The sequence below is a fragment of the Monocercomonoides exilis genome (genome assembly GCF_001643675.1).
Source record: "Monocercomonoides exilis strain PA203 chromosome Unknown scaffold2-2631571, whole genome shotgun sequence".
NCBI classification, from domain to species: domain Eukaryota; phylum Preaxostyla; order Oxymonadida; family Polymastigidae; genus Monocercomonoides; species Monocercomonoides exilis.
The window spans coordinates 2,539,178-2,561,477 of NW_027150547.1; the positions used below are offsets into that span (position 1 = coordinate 2,539,178).

The window sequence follows — 22,300 nt, forward strand, 5'->3', positions numbered from 1 at the left end:
CTTCAGTTCCAGAATATTGCTCATTGGACAAGCGATGGCAAGATACGAAAGTACTGTTGAATGAAGACAATGCAGCAAACGGCTGATTTATTGATTGAAGAATCCCTCCATAATACACATCGCAAACTCTGGAGAACGAACAGCTGCGTATAGTCGCTGTATGACAAAAAGCACTCGATTTTAAAGAACAATGAAGTATGTCATGACAAATGGGATTTGACAAATTTTGGAATTTCGAATCTGTTACAGAAATACAGGAACAAGTCTCGCTTTGAACGAAACATGGCATCACAACCATGTCTGAAAAATGGCATCCCGCAATTTCCAATGACCAGAATCCATTAGGGTAAACCGAATTTCCTCTTGCAATTTGAGGAACCGCGGTTGGAGTATAGATAGACAAACTTGTATTATGAAGCATAATTTCTCCATCGTCAGCTGTTATTGGGCTAATTTCCGATGAACCAGACAAACAAAGTGCACAGTTTTTAATAAATAGCGACGATGAAGATGAGCAGATAAATAGAGCACTGTATTCGAGCTGACGAAGCTCAACAAAAACATACAATGACGATGCATTATTTAAATTGAATGTCGAAGAAATTGTGCAACCGTAGTGCATGCGCAAATAATTTTTTCCCTCAAAAATTGAATCATATAAGGCATCATTCATATAATTCTTAAGAGGCTTGCAATTAATCGAGTTTTGCTTCTGAGCATTTGGCGATTGGCTCACAGTGCAATCTCCAGTTATTTCGCAGTGAGCCATTGAAGTGTCGTTTTGAACGCCGAACGAATAAATAAAATAACTCGCTATAGCACAAAAAAGTTCAAATGAATTCATTTCGAAAAAAAATTATATTTCACAATTAAAAGAGTCCTTTTTCATTTTCATTGTCAACTTCAATATACTGAAATCTGTGAAAAAGATTGGTAAGTGGGCAGATAACGACCGGTAAAAAAAATCGATTGACTTGTTTTTATTTATTTGTGCAATTTTCAATTAATGCAATTATGATATTTCGAAAGTGATTTTCGTATAACAGTGATTCAAAGCTGAGAAAACCTATTTTTTTAAATCCAACAGTAATTTTAATTTTGCTAACTTCCCCACCTTAAATAAAAAAACCCTAATCTGTTGATTAAATTAAAAGTTAATGTTAACATAACTATAATAAACACATTGACAATAGGAAAATCTTTATTTCCAATAAAAACCTAATAAAAACAATCTCTCTAATATATCTTAGGGGTTTGATCACTTATTTTAAATAACTCCTGCTTTGTAAATACTAAAAATTTTAAGTTTTTAATCGAATATTTCTCCTATCTGCGAATTTTAACATTTGAAAATGGGTTTTTCAAGGTCAATAATTCTTCTTTTAGATAAATTTTACACCGGTCGCTATGTACCCTCTTACCAAAAGATTAAGTTTTTTTTATTTTTTTCATAAAAATGTGATATGAATTGATATTCATTTTATTTTCTTAATGTTTTTTGTGAATAAATATATTATCAACAAGATAAATTTTTTTTTGTTGATAATGACAATTTTTGAAGAAATAAAAGAAGTTTCTTTTGATATTTCTTCAAGAAAAAAACATACCCATTAACATGTAAATTGTCTTTGCAATAGAAATTATTTGCTGATATTGATGTCTGAAGTGCCTCTAGAGACATCTTCGGTTGGGGTTTCAACCATAAAAAAACCAATAATGCTATCACGAATGAAGCGGCGTGAAAGTCAAATGATTTCTGCTTTTGGAAACTCTGTTTGTAAAGTGTTTTTTATTAAAGTTTTAATTTTTTTCTGTTTGTTTTTTATGTGTAAATTTGTTTATGAATGTTTTTATTTTTGTTTTTTGAACTGTCATTCATTTGTTATTTATTGAAAAAAAAAAAGAATATCTGTCAAAATTCACTTGCAGCACCGAGTGAACAAACTTCATCTGAGTTTCGAAATAATATTCTTCCATCATCGCAAGAATCTATCATAGAATCATCAAAGCGTCCAGTGTTTTTATCTGATATGAAGCAAGGAAATGAAGGAGCTGGAACAGAAACTAAATTTTTTGGACGCTCCTTTGATACAATGGTTCCATCTGCTTTTATGCAACAAGTCCTTGGAGTGAATTTAAAAAGAAGCGAAAGCATTAGATTATCTCAACAAAAAGAAATTGAAGAAAATGAAAAAATAGAAAAAGAAATAAAAGAAAGACTTAAAAAAATGGAAAAAGAGTCGTTTGAATGCTTAAATGAGAAAGTGGAAAAAAGAGGAAATGAATTATTTTTTGGTACTCAAACGGATCCTTTAATTTTACAAATGCGTCTGCGGAATACCTTGACGCAGGAAACTCTTTTTCCTTCTGTTTCTTTTGGGCGTGTCACGGCTATTGGAGCCCGTAATAAGTTGTCTTTACAACAAAATCCTTTTGTGGTACCTCAATATCATGCAATGCTTCCGATGATCTCAAACAAAGAGATGAACGACAGAAGAGCGAAGGAAAAAGAGAAACTAATGGAGGAGAACAAACGAAAAGTTGTGATTGCTGGATTGCAAAAGATGCGATGCAAGTCAAAAGATCGAATAAAAGTCAATTTGGACATGAACACTAACGAAAAAATAGGTCAATTTCAGACAGTGGATCAACTCCCAAATGTGACAAGTGCGAACATTACAACTATTTCATCAATGGGCCAACATAAAATCGATATGAATACGTTTCCATTGAACAACAATCAGACTTCAACCAAATACAAAAACGGTATTCGGTCGCTGCTTTCGCAGATGGTGTCACAAGATCAGCAGGAAGAGTATCAGAATTCTTTGTCACTCGCACTTCACACAGAGATGCCTGAAGAAGCATCCAATCAGATAACACCTCAAAGCCAATCTCCTCTAAATGCTTATTCACCTGCATCTGGTTTGTTGTGTCCAGCCAACGGGCATGTCATTTCTTCTTCATCATCTTCTCGTTCTCCTTCACCCTTCCCATCTCCATCCCCTTCTCCTTCCCCATCTCCTTCGCCTTCTCCTTTGAGTAATTATTCCCACATCTCTAATGCATCTGCTTCATCTGCTTCATCTTCTTCATCGACGCCTGACTCCAGCAGCATCTGTGCTTCAAGAGGCCTGTCTCCGTTTGCCAGTCCAAAGTACTGCGACTCCTTTGTGTGTGCAATGCCCATCACTCCTTCAGTCGCTGACAGACCAGCAAACAGCCTCTCTCCTTCATCAGCACTCGCACAGGCATCCCTGTCGCTGAGCAACTTGTCGCTGCCTTCTCAGTTCTCTGCTTTCCAGCCGGCAAAATCACTCCTTGACTTCGGGCGGAGAAGGCTTGACGAACAGAATGGCTCAATCGGCATGTACTCAATCAATGAAAATGATCCTGATTCTTCATCGGATCAGCTGCAGTCTGCTTCAAATGGGAATTCTGTAGCGCCTTCTGCTCCTTCTCTTAATTCTACAGACACACAATTCACAGTTCATCGTCATCTTCTTCTTCCTTCTTTTTATTCTGCTCAGTCAGAACAGTCAACAATTGTAACAGAGACTCAGCCATCAGCTTCTTCTGCCAAATCAACTTCTTCCTTTGCCACTTCTCTTCCTTCTCAAACATCTTCTGATGTCTCAAATGCAACTTCTGCTATTGTTTCTAGTTCTCCTTCTTCTTCTGCATCTTCTGCATCTTCCAGTTCATCAACCACAGTCAATTCTGTTCCGTCTTCATTGTTTGATGTTTCTTCATCGAAAGCTCAGAAGACACAGCTGCGTTCTTTGCTGGATTATTCATCTGCCAACCACTCAAAAAATGAATCTCCAGCAATTCTGCCAGCCTCTTTGGTTGCATCTGCCTCAAATGACAGCACAAACAGAGATGTTCTGTCTTCGCCCGAGCACAAGTCTTGTTTTCTTCCTCCGCTTTCGACTTCTCCTCCTCTTCCATCAGACATTCACACAACTTTCACGTCACTCTCCCCTTCTCCTTCTCCCTCTCCACAAAGCCCTCAACTTTCCACTTCGCCTGTGCCAGTCGGCCTGCCTTCTTCTTCATCGCCTGCCATTCCTCTGCAAAAGTCCCCCAGAAACTCTTCTGTTCCCAATGGCTTCGCAGAGCATTCTGCAAAAGTCGCAAAAAGAGCTCTTCCGCCACTCCGCCGCCGGCCGTCGTCTGTCGCCTCGTCTTCTCGTCTCATCGCTCCTTCTGCCAAAAGCTGCGTGTTGGCTGCTGCTGACTGCACGCACGATGACAGCAACGCACGCGATTTATCGAATGATGGAGTATTTTCTTCCTCTTCGTATTCTTCCTCTTCATATTCTTCTTCTTATTATTCATCTGCTGCTGCTTCTTCTACTTTGTCTTCTTTTGGCCATCTTTCGTCTTTTCCCTCTTCCTCTGCTGCCAACATGTTTGCCCTCCATTCCTCTCTCATTCTTCCGCCTTCTTCCAAAAACACACACAACTTCGCTCATCCCAAAGACACCCCCTTTTTCCTTCGCCCAAACACAAAAGGACGCTTTCCGCGTTGTCTTTCAACAGCAACTTCTTCTTCCTCTTCTGTCAATCTTCCTCTGTTTAGCATCAGCAGCACACATCAGCCTCATCTTCCTCATCAACCCCATCTGCCTCATCTGTCTCAATTGCCCCATTTGCAGCATCTTCTGCCCACTGCCTCGTCATCCGCGTTCTTTCCGCCGGTTTCGCTCGCAAAAGGAGGAGATGTGCTGATGCAAACAGGCTCCTCTGCATCGGCGGGGACTTCTCAGTATTTGTCTGCCTTCACCCGCCATTCAATGCATTCACAGCATTCGTCGCATTCACCGCATTCTCGCAGCACTTCGCCTGTCTTCCATTTGCAGCCAGCAGACAACAAAATGCTTCGAAGTGTCTCGGTTGCATCGTCTTATCCAGCAAGCGCATCGGCTGCATCTGGGTTTGTGCTGAAGAAAAAGTCGAAGAAGCGGAAGTTGCCAGATGAACAGAGACAGCATAAAATGACTTCAATTCCATTTGAAAGCGAAGGAATTGATGAAGTTGATAATGAGCTTACCATGAACAGTCTTGATGGGACTTCTGAAGATCAAACGTTCAACACGAAAGAGCCGAAGAGTTCAGAAGAGCCGACATTTGTATTCTCAAAGAGAAGGCAGCCACAGAGAGCATTGTTTATGTCACTTTCTCTTCCAGACAGCTCATCTGCTGATCTGTCACACAGCCACAAGTCAATAAAATCACACATTTCTAACAGCAATCAACTCCATACGAATCAGATGCTGTCTCAACACACTCCATTTCCGATGCATCCAAATCGATTATCGCCAGAAATGAAGAAGAAGAAGCGAAGTTTTTCTTCGTTCAATCCTCCACTTCTTCATGTGGACACAGCTAATCTGTCTTCAAATACTTATTTGTTTGATACCAAGTCCAAAGCTTCTGTTAAAATGCCATCTGATCATCTGCAGCAATCTGACCCATCGCCTTATTTGTCAAAGTCCTTCGATTCGTCTTCATTCAAAGAGGATTCAAGAACTGCAACAGAGACGCATTCCCATTCACATTCAGATGTTTTGCCTTCGATTAGCACAAACGCAACATCAACAAGGTTTTCTCCAAAGATGCCATCGCCTTCTCTTTCATCATATCACACGTCTCCTTCTGCCTACTCTTCTCTGCCTTCTCATATTTCTCGTTCTTCTAGTCCCGAAAACCAAAATGCGTTCGACAGAAAAGCAGGATCACTGCGACGTTCGATGCCATTTCGCGAGGAAGAATACAAAGCACTCAAAAACACACTTTCATTGCAGTTTGATGCCATCGAAAGAAAAAGTGAAAAGAAAGGCAGAAACAAACAAAGAGGAATACAGAAAACAGAAAAGACAGGGAAAGAGGAGGAAAATGAGCTTGTTCAACAGAAGCTGGAAAGAGGGCTGGCTGAAACAGAAAAACAGTCACCAGAAAAAGAAAAGAGGAAAATGGCGACTTTCATTCGAGAGCGCTTTCGGGAAGAGCTCAGAGCAGAAATGGAAGAAAGAGCGAGAAAGGAGAAGATGGAGAAGATGGAGAAGATGGAAAGCTCATTCAAAGGAAGGAATGGAGAACAAATTGGAAAAAACAGAGAAAGAGGAAGAGAACGTTTATGAGTTGAAGAAATGAACCACAAAATCATTGAATTCAAAAAAATCAAAAAAGAATCTAAAAAAAATCTTCGTGTTAATGTGTGCAATGATATTTGTTAATTAGCAGTCAATGTTATTTTGAGGAATTCAATTTATTGTTGCAAAATAAGTTGCATGCCCAAATGAAATAGAAGGGACCTCAGTAAAAGAATTGAAAGTTGTGAATTTGTAATTTTGTTTATAAAATATTTATTATTTTGATATTTGAAACACTTTTTTTTAATTTCATATTTTGAGTTTTTCTCACAATTGTAACAGATTATTTATTATGAAGTTGCTTTTGATTTTTATTTCGTCAAAGTCTTAATGCTTTTTGTGATAGTTTTTATAGCACTTTTTAGATGATTGTCTTCATTGCATCTTATTTTGTGCAGTCATATGAAATGTGTATTTTCTCGTTTATGTAATGTTTTGCAGAGTTGCTCCGAAAAGAGCCAACTCCATTCTTTTTTTAAGCATTTCAATTTTATTGTGAAAGTCTGTCTTTTTTGTAATTTTTGGAGCTTGTGATTAAATGTTAGATCCATTATGAGACATTTATATTCCTTTCTTTCTTTTTCATTGTTAATTATATATGTACTGTTAGTTTCTCAATTGTTATCTTTTCAATATAAAAAACTTTATTTTTTTCTTTGATACACTTTGTCGTCTGATGTTTACATTTCTAGTTGGTATTTCTTTTTATGAGTGATATTTGTCTATCAGATGTCGAACATTTAAGTCTGGCTCGTGTTGTTGAGAATATGAGTCGGCTGAATATTATTCTTGCTCACTTCCAGTGATGCTTTATTTGGATTTTTGCTTTGTAGCTGAAACGAGACGCTTTCAGAGATTGCATTTTTATTATTTCTTTATTTATTCATCTTATAATTTCGGATCATTGTTCAAATAATCCCAAATCTATTCTGTAGCGACTAATATGTCATAAAAAAGAAGTCTGAGCATTTGCTTACAAGCTTCGTAAAAAAGCATTTTTCATCTCTGATGTTTTGCTTAATAATTTTTGTTTTCAGCACTAACAAAAGACTGAAAAAAGAATTTTTATTATGTAATAAAAGCACTTTTTTTATATTAGAGCAAAAACACAAACATTATTTAACAAAAGCTCATATACAGAATAACTAAGAAACAAAAAATACAAAATGAACTCAGATTGTAGTTTAATCAAGCCCAACGGTTGATTTTTTTGAATGATTCTAAGAACGTTTTTCAGACGCTTTTCTTTTCTTTCCTTTTGCATCTTCAACGTCTTCTTCTTCCGCATCTTCGTCTTTTCCTTCTTCTGCAGAAACAGGAACTTTCATTTCTTCAGTTGTTGCCACACATTCATCAGCCGCTGCTCTTGTACGCTTTTCTGGTAGCACTTGAATGGCATCAAGCTTTTTCTTTGAGTCAGATGCTTTGCAAGAAGATGGGCATGATGAAGACGATGCAACACATTGGCCGTCTTCGCATTGAGGCTTATCTCCTGCATCTTCCTTTCCTATTGTGTCACTTGTTGATATAATCCATTGAACACATGACTGTCCAGCTTTTTTCATTTCTGAGTCAATATTTGTGAATGAAAGCACAGTATGGAAAGCTTCAACAGCGGGATGAGGTGCTTTGACAATGGAGCAGTGTGGATTCATTCCGGTTTTACTTGAAATCTGATTAATAATTTTTTCTAATTTTTGAGCGTGTCCACCCCATAAAACGAACGTGATGTGCTTTAATTCAGTATCTGTGGAATTAACTTTAGCTTTTGCTTCAAAAAGTGTTTCGATTATTCTCTTGACAATCGGCTTCCAAAATGCTGTGTGTGTTTGAAGCTCTTGCTGTGGACGTCAAAATAATTGATTACAAATCAAAAATTGCAAATTTTAAACAAAATTACATTTGATAAATGTAAGCAGAAACTAAAATATTTTCAAACTGTTGAAGTATAAGTCAGAGAGGTATTGAGCCAAAGCACTCCTTGTCTTCCAGTTCGGAAAAACCATTCATATGGAGAAACCATTTTCAATTTTTTCATTTGTGCTCTTAATTCTTCAACTTTTGAAGTTGGCGTCAATTTTTTTTCGCAAATTAGAAGATTTTTAAAAATATTTCTCATTGATGGGCATGTTGGACTTGTCCAGCTGTGAATAAGTCCATCGCAAAATGAAATTCCAATAGCAGATTCCTTGCGTGGATAAGGATCTTGTCCAAATATAACAACTTTGCACTTCTCTGGTGTCGTAAGATTTAACGCTTGAAATGTATTTTCCAAATCGGGAAACATTGTCCGTCTCTTTTTTGTTAAATAAGATTCCGCATCTGGTTGTGATTCAATTGTATCACGTAAATATGGAATCCAAGTGGGATTAAGTATGTTTTCCAAATGCAAATCTTTGGACATTTAAATTGTTATTCAATAAAAAAATGTTATGGAATCTTCGTTATCATTTATTTTCTGTGAATAATGAAAACAGGTTTTTGTTGTTGATGGAAAATCTTTATCAATCAATGCAAATTTTTAATTTAAAGACAATTTGTGTAAGGTTAAGATCAAATTTGATCAAATCAGAAAAGTCCAAGATGCAAAATCGATTTACGCTTGATCGTGGCATGAACGGTACCCCTGGAATAGGTCCACCGGGAATGCAGGGACAGCCTATGCCTGGAGGATATCCACCTCTTCAAGGAGGACCTCCACAAATGTATCCAATGCCTCAATTAACTCCATATCCTCCAACCCCTGGATTTCCTCAATATCCTCAACAACAACCAGTAATATTTCACATTTTTAAATAATTTTCTTAATTATAACTTTTTGAATGCCCTTTTTAATTTACAAGATACCAGGAATATCTCCTTACCCTCCCATGCCAGGATACATGACCCCTGGACCAATTCCTTATCCAACCATGCAGCCCACTCCTTCACCATATACCCCTATGCCACCGCAACAACCTGTTTGAATTTTGTTTTTTTGTAGATACACTAGTTTTTTTTTAAATAAATGTTTTTAAATGCACAGCTTCCACCATTAATGGGGCAAAGCACACCTGCACCATACCTTCCAATGCCAGGAGGGCAAACTCCTGGTATTCCACCTCAAATGACACCGTATCCACAAAGTACCTACTCAACACCTGTTCCAACACCAATTCCATCATACGTTCCAGCAGCTCCAATCAATGGTATAATTTTGTATTTGACTGTTTCATTTCTGTAATTTTCATTGTTATATCTTTCAAATTTTAGACATTGATGGAGCAGAAATTATCAAAATGTTTCCATATGCAAATTCTCATGAGGACTATATTTGTCCAACTGTATTTGCCTATCCAAGTAAGCAATCAATTTTAGACAAATGGTCTCTTCCGTTTGGAGCTATTGTTCAGCCATTAGCACCTGTTCCAGCTAATCATGTTTGCTGCTTGTTGAAGCAAGTTTTTTTTTCAATTTAGAATTATTATTTTATATTTAAAAATAAAATAAAATAAAATCGTTTTTTTGGATTCAGCCACCTGTTCCCTTCATCGATTTTTCGCCCATTGCGCCAATTCGTTGCTCATCATGTTTTGGATACATTAATCCCTTTGTGACATTTTTCGATAATGGAGCCAGATGGAAGTGCAACCTTTGTGGAAATAGTAACGAAGGTATCAAATATAATTGTTCATTTTCTTTTATTATTTTTAAATTTCATTCCACATTTTCGTATTGCATATGCGCCTTTGAATGATATACATAATTCTCCTCTTTCCTCTTCGTTCAGTTCCACCAGCATATCGCCAGCCCCTCGATCCAGAGAGTGGGCTCATCCAAGACCACGCCCGGCACTTTGAGCTGACACACGGCTCGATCGAAATAAAAGCTCCGCCGCAGTACACGAAAGGGCAGACACGCTGCTTGAACATCGGCTTTGTGCTGGACATGACAGAGACAGCGCTTGCGTCAGGATCCTTTGAGTGTGCCTGTGAGGCGATTCGTGTGAAGATAGAAGACATGGTGTTAGGGAAGAGAACTGGACCAGATGGGACACAAGGTCTGTTGGATTGTAATGAAATATTGTTATTCAGCTCTTTTTATTTGATTTAATTTTATGTTTTTGTTGCTTGCTCATATAATGCAAATATTCTGATGTTTTATTTGTTATTTCTTCCATTGAACTGTTTAGTTCCTGTGCATTTTGTGACTGACAGAACACAATTCACATTTATCACATTTGATGAGACATCGATCCAGTTCTACGAATTCATTCCACCCTCAAGATTGCAGAAGGATCCAAGTGCAGCCAACTCATCATCTTCCTCATCTTCTTCCTCCTCCTCTGCTTCTGCTTCATCATCATCCTCTTCCTCTTCTGCATCATCTTCCTCATCTGCATCTGATGCTGCATCAACCGCCCCATCCACTGCTCCTTCTGTTGCACCTTCAACTGCTCCTGACTCTTCCTCCTCTTCTTCTTCCTCCTCATCTTCCTCATCCTCTTCATCCTCATCAACATCATCAGGTGTGACATACACAATGACCAGCACTGGCCCTATGCCACTTGTTGCCCATCCACCCCAAGTGCATTCCCTGGCTGATGTTGATGAAATCGTCTTCCCTCTTCCCCCACGCCAGCTGGTTGTGCCACTCACCCTCCACATCCATACCCTCCTCCATCTCCTCAGCTCCACCCTACCTCACCACGCCCGCCTCGTCCACCAGCAGAACTTGGAGCGCATTCAGCGCCCACTCACAGAGGAAGAGCTGGCTGAACGAGAAAGCAGCAAGGACGAACCACCGGCGCTGTTTGGAGAAGTCGGCGAGGCCACAAAGGAGTCGATGAGACAGATCGGCGGATCAGCTGCAGGAGCTGCTATTGAAGCTGCAATCACTCTGATGGTGTGAATTATCACTTAAACATTTAACGCTTTTATATTTGTTTTGTTATTCTATTGTTAATGTTATTATAATAATAATAAATTGGATTTTGATGAAATATTTTTGCAGGCACCAACAGGCGGAACTATTTTGGTCTTTCTTGCGACTCGCCCTGGAATTGGAAGAGGAAAACTGGCTGATCGTTTTGACTCATCAAACGTGGGGAATGACAAGGAAACAACATTGATCGGTTTGGAAAATTCATTTTATTTACTTTTTGATTATTCTAAATTAAAAAATAAATAAATATTTGTCTCGCTTTTTGTGAATGTAGATACGCCTGAAACATTTTACAAGGATCTCATCAAGAAATGTGTCGACTCACAGACTTCAATCAACATCTTTGCATTTCCACACGAACAATATTTGGATCTGGCATCGATTGGTTTGTAATCTCTTTGAATAAATAATATAATTCATTGTCTCATTGTGATAATTATGCTATTTCCTTCATTGATTAATTATTCATCCAGCTCCTCTGTGTGAGCACACTGGAGGCAGTCTTTTGACCTTCCCGTCGTTCAACATATTCTCTCCTGTCTCTTCCTGCCACTCACTCTCAGCTGCTGTGGCGTCCATTCTGCTCGACCAGAGAAGAGGAATGGAGTCTGTCATACGCCTCAGATGCTCTCGCGCCGTCGTCCTCAAAAAATTCTACGGCCATTTCCATTCAGAGACTGCTAATCTGCTCTCACTCCCAACCATCACTCAGGTGTGGATGCGTGGGGGAAATGAGAAATATACAATATTCAATATTCATATCTTATAAATGTTTAAATCATGTTTTTCACTTTTGCTTTTATGTTAGAAATCTTTGTATTCTAATTTATTTAATTATTAATTTTATGCTTTAAATTTTTTGTCTGATCTTTTTGATTACACTTAGGCGAGTGCATTTGGAGTTGAGTTGGGACTTGATGAGTCGATGCTATCGATGACACAGACATGCATCTACATTCAGGCATCCTGCCTGTTCACAACAATCAAAGGAGAAAGAAGAATTCGTCTGCACAACCTCAGACTTCCTTTGGTTTGCATATTCTTTTTTTAAATTCTTTTTGACTTTGCATTTTGTATGAATTACTCAACTTATCTATTTCAATGTGGCTGTGGGTGTTATTCTATGGATTTATTATTTGTAATATGAATATTCGATTAGGTTGACTCTCTTCTTGCAATGTATGGTGCCTTTGATTCGCAAGCAGCACTTTCACTCCAAACAAAGAAGGCGGCCGAGAAGATGCTGAACACTCCCCTTTCTCTTCTGACATCAGAAATCCAACAGGACACAGCACGCGCTTTTGCCAACTACATCGCCGCCGCTGCTGCTGATCCACACGGCGCAGATGAATGTGTCCGCATTGGCGGGGGAGACACAAAAAGCATGTCAGAAGCCTCGTCCACCGTCGACTCGCAGATCGACTCCTCTTCTGCCTCGTGGAAAGTGCCCCCCATTCCTGACTCCCTCAGAAGCTACATCCTCTACCTGATGGCACTCGAGAAGTCGCCCATGCTCCGCCTCGGCATGATCGCCCCTGCACTCGAAGACAACGCTGCTGCCAAGGGCATCTTCCTCTCGTCGCTGTATCCTTTCTCGTTCGCCCCGCTGCCCATCGCCAACTCCATCGCCTTCGACTCTGCGCTGCTTGCGTCGCTTCCGCCCGAATTCGCTGAGCAGCCTGAGATGCGCAGCATGTCCATTCCCTTTTCGCTCACTCCATCGCTCGCCATCTGCGCAGACGGGAAAGTGGGTGCCAGGCACTATCTGTTTGAGAGTGGCACGAGAAAGACACTCTGCTTCTTGTATCCAAGGCTCTTTCGCATCGACACGTTCACCGAATACGACTGCGAAGACATTCCGATTCTCTCTCCGTCTGAAATGGAAGAGGCAGAAAAGAAGAAGTCGTCAGAGAAGAACAGCACAACAGGCAGTGTTGTGTCTGAGAAGACAGAAGACACGAAGACAGAGCAGTCAGACAAGAAGGTGGAGTTTGTGTTCCAGAAGCCCCCTCTGCTCCGCCTGTCGCAGTCATCGCTGAGTCCAGAGGGTGTCTACTTGTTCTTCTCTCCACTCATTGCGCTCTTGTACTTTGGCAATGACACCCCACAGGAGGTGAAGGAGGCGCTGTGTGTGCCCACCGAGAGTGTACTGGCTGTTGTTGAAGGAGAGCGATTGAAGAAAGACAGAGAAGCCAGAGAAAAAGAGAAAGAAAACCAAAAGATCATCAAAAGAGCAACTGGTGGTGACGAGTCTGAGGTTGATGAGATGTTCGCTGAAATGTTTCCTGAAGATTGTATGTTCAATTTTGACTAATTTTATTTTATTTTATTTTTAAACTTTTGTTGCTTCTTTTTATTTTTAATATTATCTATTTTATTGTTGTTATTATTATTATCCTTCTTTCATCCCAAACATTCTTGAATTATCATTTTTGGATTATTTTCCAATGAACTCATTCTCATTTTCTCTTTCAGCCACCACTGAAACCCTTCCAACTATCCCTCTTTACACTGTGTGCCCGTTCCGTCCCTCTTTCGTGAGCACGTCTTCCTCTCCGCCCGTGGTTGCCTTCTTGTCCACAAACAAAAGACACGCCAAGTGGCAGCTGGCACCTGCAATGCAGTCGCCGCTTTCTCTCAAACTCCACAAGCTTATTTATCATCTCACACGAGAATTGTATGTTGTTATTCTTTCGCATTCTTCATTTATTCGATTTCGCAAACTATTCTCAATTTCTTATTCCTGTTTATTCTTTCAAAATTAATTTTTCCAAACAATTTTTTTTTAAAATAAAAAATTAATTGCCTTTTCTTTCTGGATAATTTCTCGATTTGATAGTTGTGACAATTCTGAGCCAGTGACAGTGTTTGTTGTGGAGGCAGGTGAAGACTTTGATGAGAGCATTCTGTCGCATCTTCTCCTCGAAGACACGTGGATCACACAGACCGGATACACCGATTATGTTGCCCAAATCATGGCGCTTTCAAAGCAGATATAGACTCTGATGAATCTGTGAGCATTTTTTGTTTACTGGACTTCTGAGATTAAATGCACTCATAGATTCATTTGTTATGAAATTTTAGATTAATCTTGTTCTATTTTCTCAATCTGTTTATTTGCGTGTTGAAATAAGCTGAGAGGCTAAATATATATTTATATATATATTACTCAGTTTGTTTTTTGTCTTCTTTAACCTCTCTCAATTTGGTTGTTATAGAATTCCATGTTTATCTTTTAGGGATGAGGCGCAATAATTTACAAGTTTCTTTTTTAGCTTTTCATGCTTATTTTTTATTTCTTCTTTTCGAATAATTCTCGCGTTTTAATGTTGTCATTTTTCTTTATTTCTGAATCAGTTCAAAAACTGTTTTCTTTCTTTTTCATGTTTTCTATTCATTGTCAATGATATTATGTGGCATCTTTTTAACTCTCTATTATCACGTCAACTCACATTTAAGTATGCTCTTTTCAGAGCAATCCTCATTATTTTTTTGAAGTGTTTGATATCTTACTGAAATGGTTGATATGTAAAGCAATATAACAGCATGACGTTTCAGGGCTCCGTGACAAAAAATTTGCTTCAACAACATCTTTGGTTTATTGCGTGCATCCTAGTCTATTAATTTTAACTGTTAGCTTATATTTTTCAGCACTGAAGATAGTGAGCTGCCATCATTAGATTTAATCCATCCTTTGGCGGAATCTTGAATAATTGATGAATGTTTCAAAAAAGAAAGAAAGAAAGAAGAAAATGGAGGAGAAGAAGAAAATTATTGCTTTAATTTAATTTTATAAGCAAACGTGAAATCTTGGAACTTCTCCAGAAACATTAGTCCATTTGAGTTTGTAGTAAAAGTATTTTATTGCGAGTTCCAGCATTTCTCCTGTAATGCCAGAAAGAGTAATTACACCTTTGCTTTCAGCAAATCCCTCGCTCTGACATTAATAATTCACTTTATTAAATGAAATAATTCATTATTTTAGCGTAAAAACCTGCAAAATAGTACGAATCGTTCCTGAAACTTGAGCCGCATTCTAATAAAAGGAAATTGTAAAAAGAACAGATGGAAAAAATAATAAAAGGAATCTAACTTTATCGACTATAAATTCAAATCCATCACTAGAAATAAGTGTAAGCTTATCTTCCATTTTTAAGTTTGATCAAAATATTATTAATTCTTTATTGAGAATAGAGAATCTTAAAATTTTATAATAGAAAGAGTATGAAGTTTTAGAAATTGTTAAATGTTTGCTTGATTTTTTAAATTATTAATATATCTTTCAGATTAATCATTCCATGTCAAATCGATCAGTATAACTTATTTATTAAAATTTTAACTTTGCTTGTTAATAACGCTGTTTTAAAAATAATTTATAACTTCATTGGTTTTCTGAAAAATGAAATTGCTGAAATTTCATTTTTTTAAAAATTTTTCTTCTCTAATTTGTTTGAAATTTCGGTAATTTGTTTTTTTCATTATTCTTTTAGGGCTCTGTCCATAAAGATGATGATTCTTATTATAATGTGAAAAAACCTCAGAACAAATATGATGGAAGTGATTCTGATTTTGATGAAAGAGATAAAAAGAAAAGGAAAGATTATTCAAGCGAATCTAGTGATTCTTCATCCTCATCATCAGTAAGTAAGGAACGGAGAAAAAAGCATGGAAAAAGCAGTCGAAGCGCTCGTGATAGGCATCATGAGCATAAATATAGAAGGTCACGTAGTTATGATCGGAGATCTCATCGAAGAGATGATCGTCGAAATCAACGAGATGAAAGCAGCGATTATGAAGAATATCGCTCGAGGCATAGATATCATAGCAGATCAAAAACACGAAGCAGAAGTAAAGATCGAAGACATAGGCATAGTCGAAGCTACTCGGATGATGCTAAGCGGGGTTATAGAAAAGACTATTCTCCATATTCAGATGATAAGAAATCGAGAGAAATAACTAGAAAAGATCGCAAAAGACGTTCTCGTTCTCGTGAGCTAAACTCAGAAAATGATAACGTTCCAGACGAAAGAAAGCGAGGAAAGTTTGAAGATAGTGATGGAGGAAGCGAAAATGAAGGCGTGAATATGAAACACAGACATCAGAAAGATGATGAGGGGGTTCCACATAATGCAGAGCTAAATTCCAAAGAAGAGGAGCATAAATCAGAGCAAACGAAAGAAAAAGATCTTGATCAGGCTGAACTTGAAGATGAGATGGCTATGATGGGGTTTCCGCTTTTTGTTGATTCAACTAAAGGGAAGAAAGTCTCTGGAAATCCAACAGGGTTTGCACTTAAGCCTGCAAAAAAATATAAAGCCCATGATTTTGATCGTTTTGCAATGTATGTCATTTACATATATTTCGAACTAACAAACCATTTTTTAATTAAATGTATAATTTTTAAATCAGGGAAAAGCATCTGAAGTACTGAAAAGAAATAACTTTTTCAATACAAAAAACAGCAGTGCCATTTCCAAGAAAACGGAAAATGAATTCCAACATATAGATATGAGATTGAAGATTGAAGAAATCTTGCAACAAAGTTAAATCTCATTGAAATTATAGGATAGAATCCGCAATGAAATACATTCCCACGATTCTATTTTGCAAGCGCTTTTTCAAAAAATTTTTTCTTTTTTTTTTTTTTAAGTTTTAAATGAATAATTATTATAAGATAAAAAATCTAAAAAATGATTACTTTTTCAGTCAAAATTTTGAAAAATCAATTAATCAGTAAAATGGAACTGAATGATAATGTTCATGATGGAACAATAGAGTAGTATTTCACATATTTCTTTATCATATTTTGGATAATTAATTGAAGACAGAATAATACACTAGAATTATATCCTGTTTTTTTTTTTTTTTTTTTTTTTAAAGATTTTTATTTTCCATTGTTTTTTGTGATTTTTCTTGTGAAAAAATAATTTCAAATTGCAATCAATTTCAATGACATAAATCATTTTTCTGGTTTGGTCTGCATTCTTTTGCAAAAAATTTCAATTCATGCTGTATTTTTTTCTTCAAACTTCAACTTTTGATTCATAATTATATTATGGTTGTTGATCTGTTTTCTCTTTGCATTTATACATCTTCAAAGTTTGGATAGAGATTACACAATGTCGATTGTTCATGACATAATTACTCCACTAACTTCTAAGAAAACATATCGGTGTTTTACGTTGAAGAATGGAATGAAAGCGCTTGTTGTGTCAAATCCAGGTGCGGATAAATCTGCAGCTGCCATAAGGGTTTCTACCGGTGCAATCCATGATCCCAATGATAGATTTGGATTGTCTCATTTTCTTGAACATATGTTATTTTTGGGAACAAAGAAATATCCCAAAGAAGGAGAATTTTCGACTTTTCTTACCAATCATGCGGGAAGTCAAAATGGATTTACTTCACTTTTTTATACAAAATTTTATTTTGTAATTGATTCCAGATTTTTTGAGGAGGCAATTGACAGGTTTGAATTAAGAATTTTTAATTTTTGTGTTATTTTTTTATTAATTTTACAAAATATCAGATTTGCCCAATTCTTTATTGAACCTTTATTCACCGAATCATGCACAGAGAGGGAAATTGAGGCTGTTAATTCTGAATATGAAATGAATTTGAACGTGATGAGTCGAAAATTATATCAAATGATGCGTTATCGATCAAATCCTGATCATTACTTGAATGGTTTTAGTTGTGGGAGACGAGATACGCTAAATCCACCTGGTTCCTCGGTTGAAGAAACTCGGCTTAGACTTATTAAATTGTTTGAAAAGTACTACAGTGCAAAACTGATGACTCTGTGTCTAGTAGGGAATAGTGTGTATTTTTTATTATTTGTTTAGAAAGCTGATGTGGTGTTTTGCATACTTCAAATTTAAAAATAGAACCCCTGGATGAATTACAAAAAATAGCTGAGACTTATTTTAACGAGATTCGTTCACCAGAAGTTACTTCACTTGAAGAAGAAATTCTTGGTGCTGAATTGGCTGATCGTCTGTTGAAAGCGCAAGAGCCTTATCTGCAACCAGTTTTGCGAATTCTGAAAGATCAGTGGCCCTCTGGCGATGAGCAAGCCTCTCAAAGTAAAAGTCTTGAGGAAAAAGTCTTGGAATGGAACGAAAAATACAAAACATTTGGTTCCGTCGATCCATCAGGCATTATTGTTGTTCCAACTCGGTCTCATGTCAGCACGGAGAAAGATGCGACTGTTTATCGTTCGCCTTTACCTCCATCGCCCTTTGCTGAAGAAGGGGAATTGCCCATCAAAATTTCGCCATTTCTTCGATCAACCTTATCTGGTACCAATTCATCGTTTGTTGTTGTTCCGTCAACAGACACCACAGCCACTCTTACCGTTGGGTTCTTCACTCCGACAGAATTTCCCATGTTTTATCCTTTCTCACGGCCTGAAATGGCTGCGACGTTACTCTTGGGACACGAGGGAGAAGGCTCTCTTGCATCTTTTTTGAAGAAAAAGGCTCTTATAACTGAACTGATCGCTGGTATTGGTGATTATTATCCAGACTTTGAACGTTTTTACATTAAGATTATGTTGACTGAGCTGGGCGAGCAGAAGACTGATGAGATTATTGCCTACTGTTTGGAGTATATTGAAATGCTGAAGCATACGCCGGTGCCATTTCCTGTGCAGTTATTGGCAGAGCGGAGAAATGTTTACATGAGCGACTTTAACCTTAACAGCGAAATGGCACCAGATGTGGAAGTTATGTTTGCGGTCGAAAATTTGGCAAACTTACCAACTCCTTTTGTTGTGCTGGGAGGAGATCATGTTAGTGTGTTTGATGAGGATGCATTCAGATACCACATTTCGTGGATGAAGCCAGAAAATATGGATGTGATTTTAACACTTCACAACGACCGCATTGAAGATTGGATGAAAGAAAGAAAACAAAAAGGATTGCAGAAAATTGATGAAAAAAAGAAAAATGCATCTTCAGTTTCAGGTTCAAGTAATGCATCACAAGAGAACGAAATAATTGATGGATTTTGGGGATCAGCATCCGAAGCTATGAAAGACACTCATTCAGAACAGATTGCAAGGTGCGAAAAAGAGATGGGAGAAGCAATGAAGAATTTGATGAAAGATCCGTTTTTCGGTACACAGATAGCTTGCCATTTGGATATGGAGCCATTCTACAGCGTGATATTTTTCAAACTGCCTTTGTCTGAAGATTATTTCCAAAAGGTTGCAGAGCTTCCTTCTCTCTCTCCAGGCAAATCAGAATCCGATTGGAAGACGTTGTTTCATTTGCCCCATGCAAACAGGTTTATCGCCACAGACTTTTCGATTATTCCGTTTCCTGATCAGAAAATGTGTGAGCCATTCGCAAAATTGCAAGAATATGGGCAGCAAGTCATAAACAGTGATGATGAAGAAAAAGATATTGCTAAAGAACGATTTGTGAAAAAGACAGAGCTTTTTGAAAGAATGCTTCAGGATAAAGAAAGTGGATTGACAAGCAAGAGGTTTGGACCTGTCAAAATATATCCTCCGTATATTGTTTTGGATGAAGTGGAACTTAATCAAAAGATTGACCCTGAGCATTCAAACAGTGAAAGTTCAGCTTCTTCTTCTTCTTCGCCTTCCTCTTCCTCTTCTTCTGCCACTCGCCTTGCTCCATTTTATCCCTTTTTCATCCACAAAGAGCCTGGACTTCAAGTGCTGTACAAGCCCACACCTCGATTCAGAGAACCCCAAGTTCATGTGCGCTTTGACTTGACCATTTCCAGCGAGCTGATTTTTAACCCTGATAAGCGTTCATATCGCGCTCTGTTTGCGGATGTGGTCATGGACAGCCTGCAGGAGATATCGTACGAGATGCAGGATGCCTGCATGACCATCAAAGTGGAAGCATCAAATATTGGATTGGCAGTTCTTTTGAGCGGGTTCTCAGATAAGATGGAGAATGCTATTGATACTGTTGCTAAGGAGATATTCTGTCTCACTCCTTCACTTGCACGATATGAATTGCAGAAACAAAAACTCATTACTCTTCTTGTTGACTCGTTGAAAACTATGCCTGCGAGCATGCTATATGGCGACATTGCGCTAATTTTGCGCCAACATGCAAAGTCAACAGAACAAACCATCGAAGATTTGAAGAATGAATACAAGTATGATGACTTTTGTGTGTGGATCAACGATTTTAGACAGGAGATGAACATTTTCTGCACAGTTGTGGGCAATGCCACTTCCGAAAGAGCAATTCAATTTGCAGTCAAGTTTTGTCAGCATGCATCACCAAAAGAAGCAAATCCAGCCCAACTTCAATGTTCAAAGAATGAAGCTTTGAGTGAAAGCTCTGCCACTGGCATTCAAGGCGTTCCGAAGATTTGGCTTAGGCCCCTTTCTCCATCTCATTTTCCATTTCTGAGAAATATCATTGTACCACCTACAAACTACTTTGTTTACGACCAACTTGTGAAACTTCCCACTGAAAACAACGGGGCCGTGATGCTGACGCTTTTTGCACCGGGACGCTTTGATATTCAAGAGAATGCTACTTTGACATTATTGACGAATTACCTTCAGCCAGAAATGTATGAAAGGCTCAGGACGAAGGAGCAGCTGTGCTACATTTTGTGGACAACGAAAGCAAATTGTCGAGGAGTTGCAATGATGTTTGTCATAATGCAAGGAAACAGATACAATCCGCTGCACTTTCACTCGAGGATAGACGCCCACGTAAATGATCTTGTGGTTTGAAAGGCCTCCATTATGCATTCGTTTCTGCTATCTTTTCGCCTTTCTAATTTTCTCTCTCTCTCTCTCTCTCTCTCTCTCTTTTTTTTTTTTTTTTTTTTTTTTTTTTTTTTTCAATTGAATGCATATTTTCTTTGTTTATTATAATCCTAGTTGAAACTTTCCGATATGAGCGATGAAGATTACGAGAAATTGAAGCAATCTGTTTTATCAAATTTATCGTCCCCTCCAAAAACAATGATAAGCGAAGCATCGAACATTTGGACTCATTTAATAGAGGGGGATTTTGATTATGCATATAAAGAAAAGATGATTTATGTTATTCAGAATATTACAAAGGAAGAGTTCTGCAACAAAGCATCGATTATGTGGTGTGGGAAGCCTTTGCATCTTCAAAAAAAGAAAGAGGAGCACAAAAAAGATGACGCATCAGATAAAACAGAAGAAGAAAAGAAAGAAGAAACAGACTGCTGTTTGGAAGACAGCAACACTTTTGATGACCTTCCAGATGAAAATGGCTTGCTGACGCAAAAAATGGGGCGCAGATTGTATTGCCGTATGTTTCCACACAATTTCGCAGATCTGATGAATAAAGAGCCGATGGAAGTTTCACCAACAAGCGAGAATCCCTCGTCGTCGCAGGATGCTTCAAGAAGGGATACTCCAGAAGCAGATGATCAGTCTGGGGATGCAAAACAAAAATATGAAGAAAAAGAAGAAAAAGAAGAGTCGAATGAAATAAAAGGAACAAATGAGCAAACAGCAGAAGGAGAAAGCAAAGAGGACAAAGTACCTGAACAATCACCTGAAAGCCGCCCAGTGTTTCCAAAGCCTTTGCTTCCGTATTGTTTTATTAAAAATCTTGCAGAATTTAAGCAATCTGTTCCTCTGACAGCGCCTTATGGATTTTATTGATTTTTTTATTTATGAATTGCATTCTTCCAGCCTGGATAGAATTCGAATAACATCTCATAGATTTGGCCTGTGATGATGTTAATTAAGATTCTATTCACTTGATTTTTATTTTTTGTTGTTTATTATAAATAGACTAGTTTTTTGCATAGACTATGCATCGCATTTAATAAACGAAGAAATAAATTATAATAACGACACCTTAAAGTAGTTTGTTTTAAGAAAAAAATAATATTTGTTTCTGAAGCAATTACATGTTATTTGGCATCTGAATCCTATTCTCAAGCATTCTTGAAATTTTAATGAGGTCAAATTTGTCTTTTCGCATCTAAAAATGTCATGGTGCATGAATGATGTCAAGTATTTGTTTAAATTTTGATAAACAAAAATTTTTAAATTCCCAAAGAAAGTCAAATCCTCCTGCTTCCTCAATTTTCTCTTCCACAATTTTCAACAAGTGTCTCTGTTCAGCAGTTATGTTGTCATCAACGTATGTTCTCGAAAACTTTTGCAATACCTTTAACAGAATCTCAGAAATTGATGTGGTGTCTGTAGAAGTGAATGCCTTTATACTCAAAAA

At 37.6% G+C, this 22,300-nt stretch overlaps 6 protein-coding genes across 6 annotated transcripts; 4 read left to right on the top strand and 2 right to left on the bottom strand.

The window, feature by feature from the left end:
* The first annotated feature begins 1,610 nt into the window (after window positions 1-1,610).
* On the top strand, window positions 1,611-7,088 carry MONOS_999 (uncharacterized protein). The gene is made up of 2 exons (XM_067880538.1): window positions 1,611-1,773; window positions 1,905-7,088. Exons 1-2 carry the CDS (start codon window positions 1,657-1,659, stop codon window positions 6,144-6,146), a joined length of 4,359 nt encoding a protein of 1,452 aa, XP_067736063.1. The 5' UTR covers window positions 1,611-1,656; the 3' UTR covers window positions 6,147-7,088.
* Window positions 7,089-7,220: 132 nt separating this feature from the next.
* MONOS_1000 (Uracil-DNA glycosylase) lies at window positions 7,221-8,590 on the bottom strand. Its single transcript, XM_067862406.1, has 2 exons — window positions 8,098-8,590; window positions 7,221-7,999 (listed from the first exon to the last, which is right to left on the bottom strand). Exons 1-2 carry the CDS (start codon window positions 8,560-8,562, stop codon window positions 7,379-7,381), a joined length of 1,086 nt encoding a protein of 361 aa, XP_067736064.1. The 5' UTR covers window positions 8,563-8,590; the 3' UTR covers window positions 7,221-7,378.
* A 151-nt stretch (window positions 8,591-8,741) lies between these two features.
* MONOS_1001 (Sec24IC) lies at window positions 8,742-14,629 on the top strand (the record flags this gene model as incomplete). Its single annotated transcript, XM_067862416.1, has 14 exons — window positions 8,742-8,933; window positions 9,002-9,118; window positions 9,184-9,346; window positions 9,411-9,577; window positions 9,673-9,811; window positions 9,928-10,197; window positions 10,330-11,042; window positions 11,151-11,271; window positions 11,356-11,466; window positions 11,555-11,793; window positions 11,968-12,111; window positions 12,241-13,375; window positions 13,557-13,758; window positions 13,921-14,629. 14 exons carry the CDS (start codon window positions 8,742-8,744, stop codon window positions 14,078-14,080), a joined length of 3,873 nt encoding a protein of 1,290 aa, XP_067736065.1. The 3' UTR covers window positions 14,081-14,629.
* A 99-nt stretch (window positions 14,630-14,728) lies between these two features.
* Window positions 14,729-15,231, bottom strand: MONOS_1002 (putative elongation factor SIII p15 subunit; the record flags this gene model as incomplete). The annotated part of the gene is made up of 4 exons (XM_067862427.1): window positions 14,729-14,785; window positions 14,884-15,018; window positions 15,076-15,117; window positions 15,175-15,231. 4 exons carry the CDS (start codon window positions 15,229-15,231, stop codon window positions 14,729-14,731), a joined length of 291 nt encoding a protein of 96 aa, XP_067736066.1.
* Window positions 15,232-15,273: 42 nt separating this feature from the next.
* On the top strand, window positions 15,274-16,763 carry MONOS_1003 (uncharacterized protein). The gene is made up of 4 exons (XM_067862438.1): window positions 15,274-15,303; window positions 15,368-15,394; window positions 15,572-16,422; window positions 16,491-16,763. The coding sequence occupies exons 2-4, from the start codon at window positions 15,380-15,382 to the stop codon at window positions 16,510-16,512; spliced, it is 888 nt and encodes a 295-aa protein (XP_067736067.1). The 5' UTR covers window positions 15,274-15,303; window positions 15,368-15,379; the 3' UTR covers window positions 16,513-16,763.
* Window positions 16,764-17,200: 437 nt separating this feature from the next.
* On the top strand, window positions 17,201-21,920 carry MONOS_1004 (putative Insulin-degrading enzyme; the record flags this gene model as incomplete). The annotated part of the gene is made up of 4 exons (XM_067862449.1): window positions 17,201-17,550; window positions 17,611-17,900; window positions 17,969-20,805; window positions 20,962-21,920. 4 exons carry the CDS (start codon window positions 17,201-17,203, stop codon window positions 21,721-21,723), a joined length of 4,239 nt encoding a protein of 1,412 aa, XP_067736068.1. The 3' UTR covers window positions 21,724-21,920.
* Window positions 21,921-22,300: the final 380 nt, after the last annotated feature.

Coding starts and splice junctions, on each gene's coding strand:
- MONOS_1000 (XM_067862406.1), bottom strand. CDS start 8,562: ATGTCCAAAGATTTGCATTTGGAAAACATACTTAATCCCACTTGGATT. Junction 8,000..8,097: donor CTCTGACTTATACTTCAACA/GTTTGAAAATAT, acceptor TGACGTCCACAG/CAAGAGCTTCAAACACACAC.
- MONOS_1003 (XM_067862438.1), top strand. Junction 16,423..16,490: donor GATTTTGATCGTTTTGCAAT/GTATGTCATTTA, acceptor TTTTTAAATCAG/GGAAAAGCATCTGAAGTACT.
- MONOS_999 (XM_067880538.1), top strand. CDS start 1,657: ATGTCTGAAGTGCCTCTAGAGACATCTTCGGTTGGGGTTTCAACCATA. Junction 1,774..1,904: donor TTTCTGCTTTTGGAAACTCT/GTTTGTAAAGTG, acceptor AAAAAAAAAAAG/AATATCTGTCAAAATTCACT.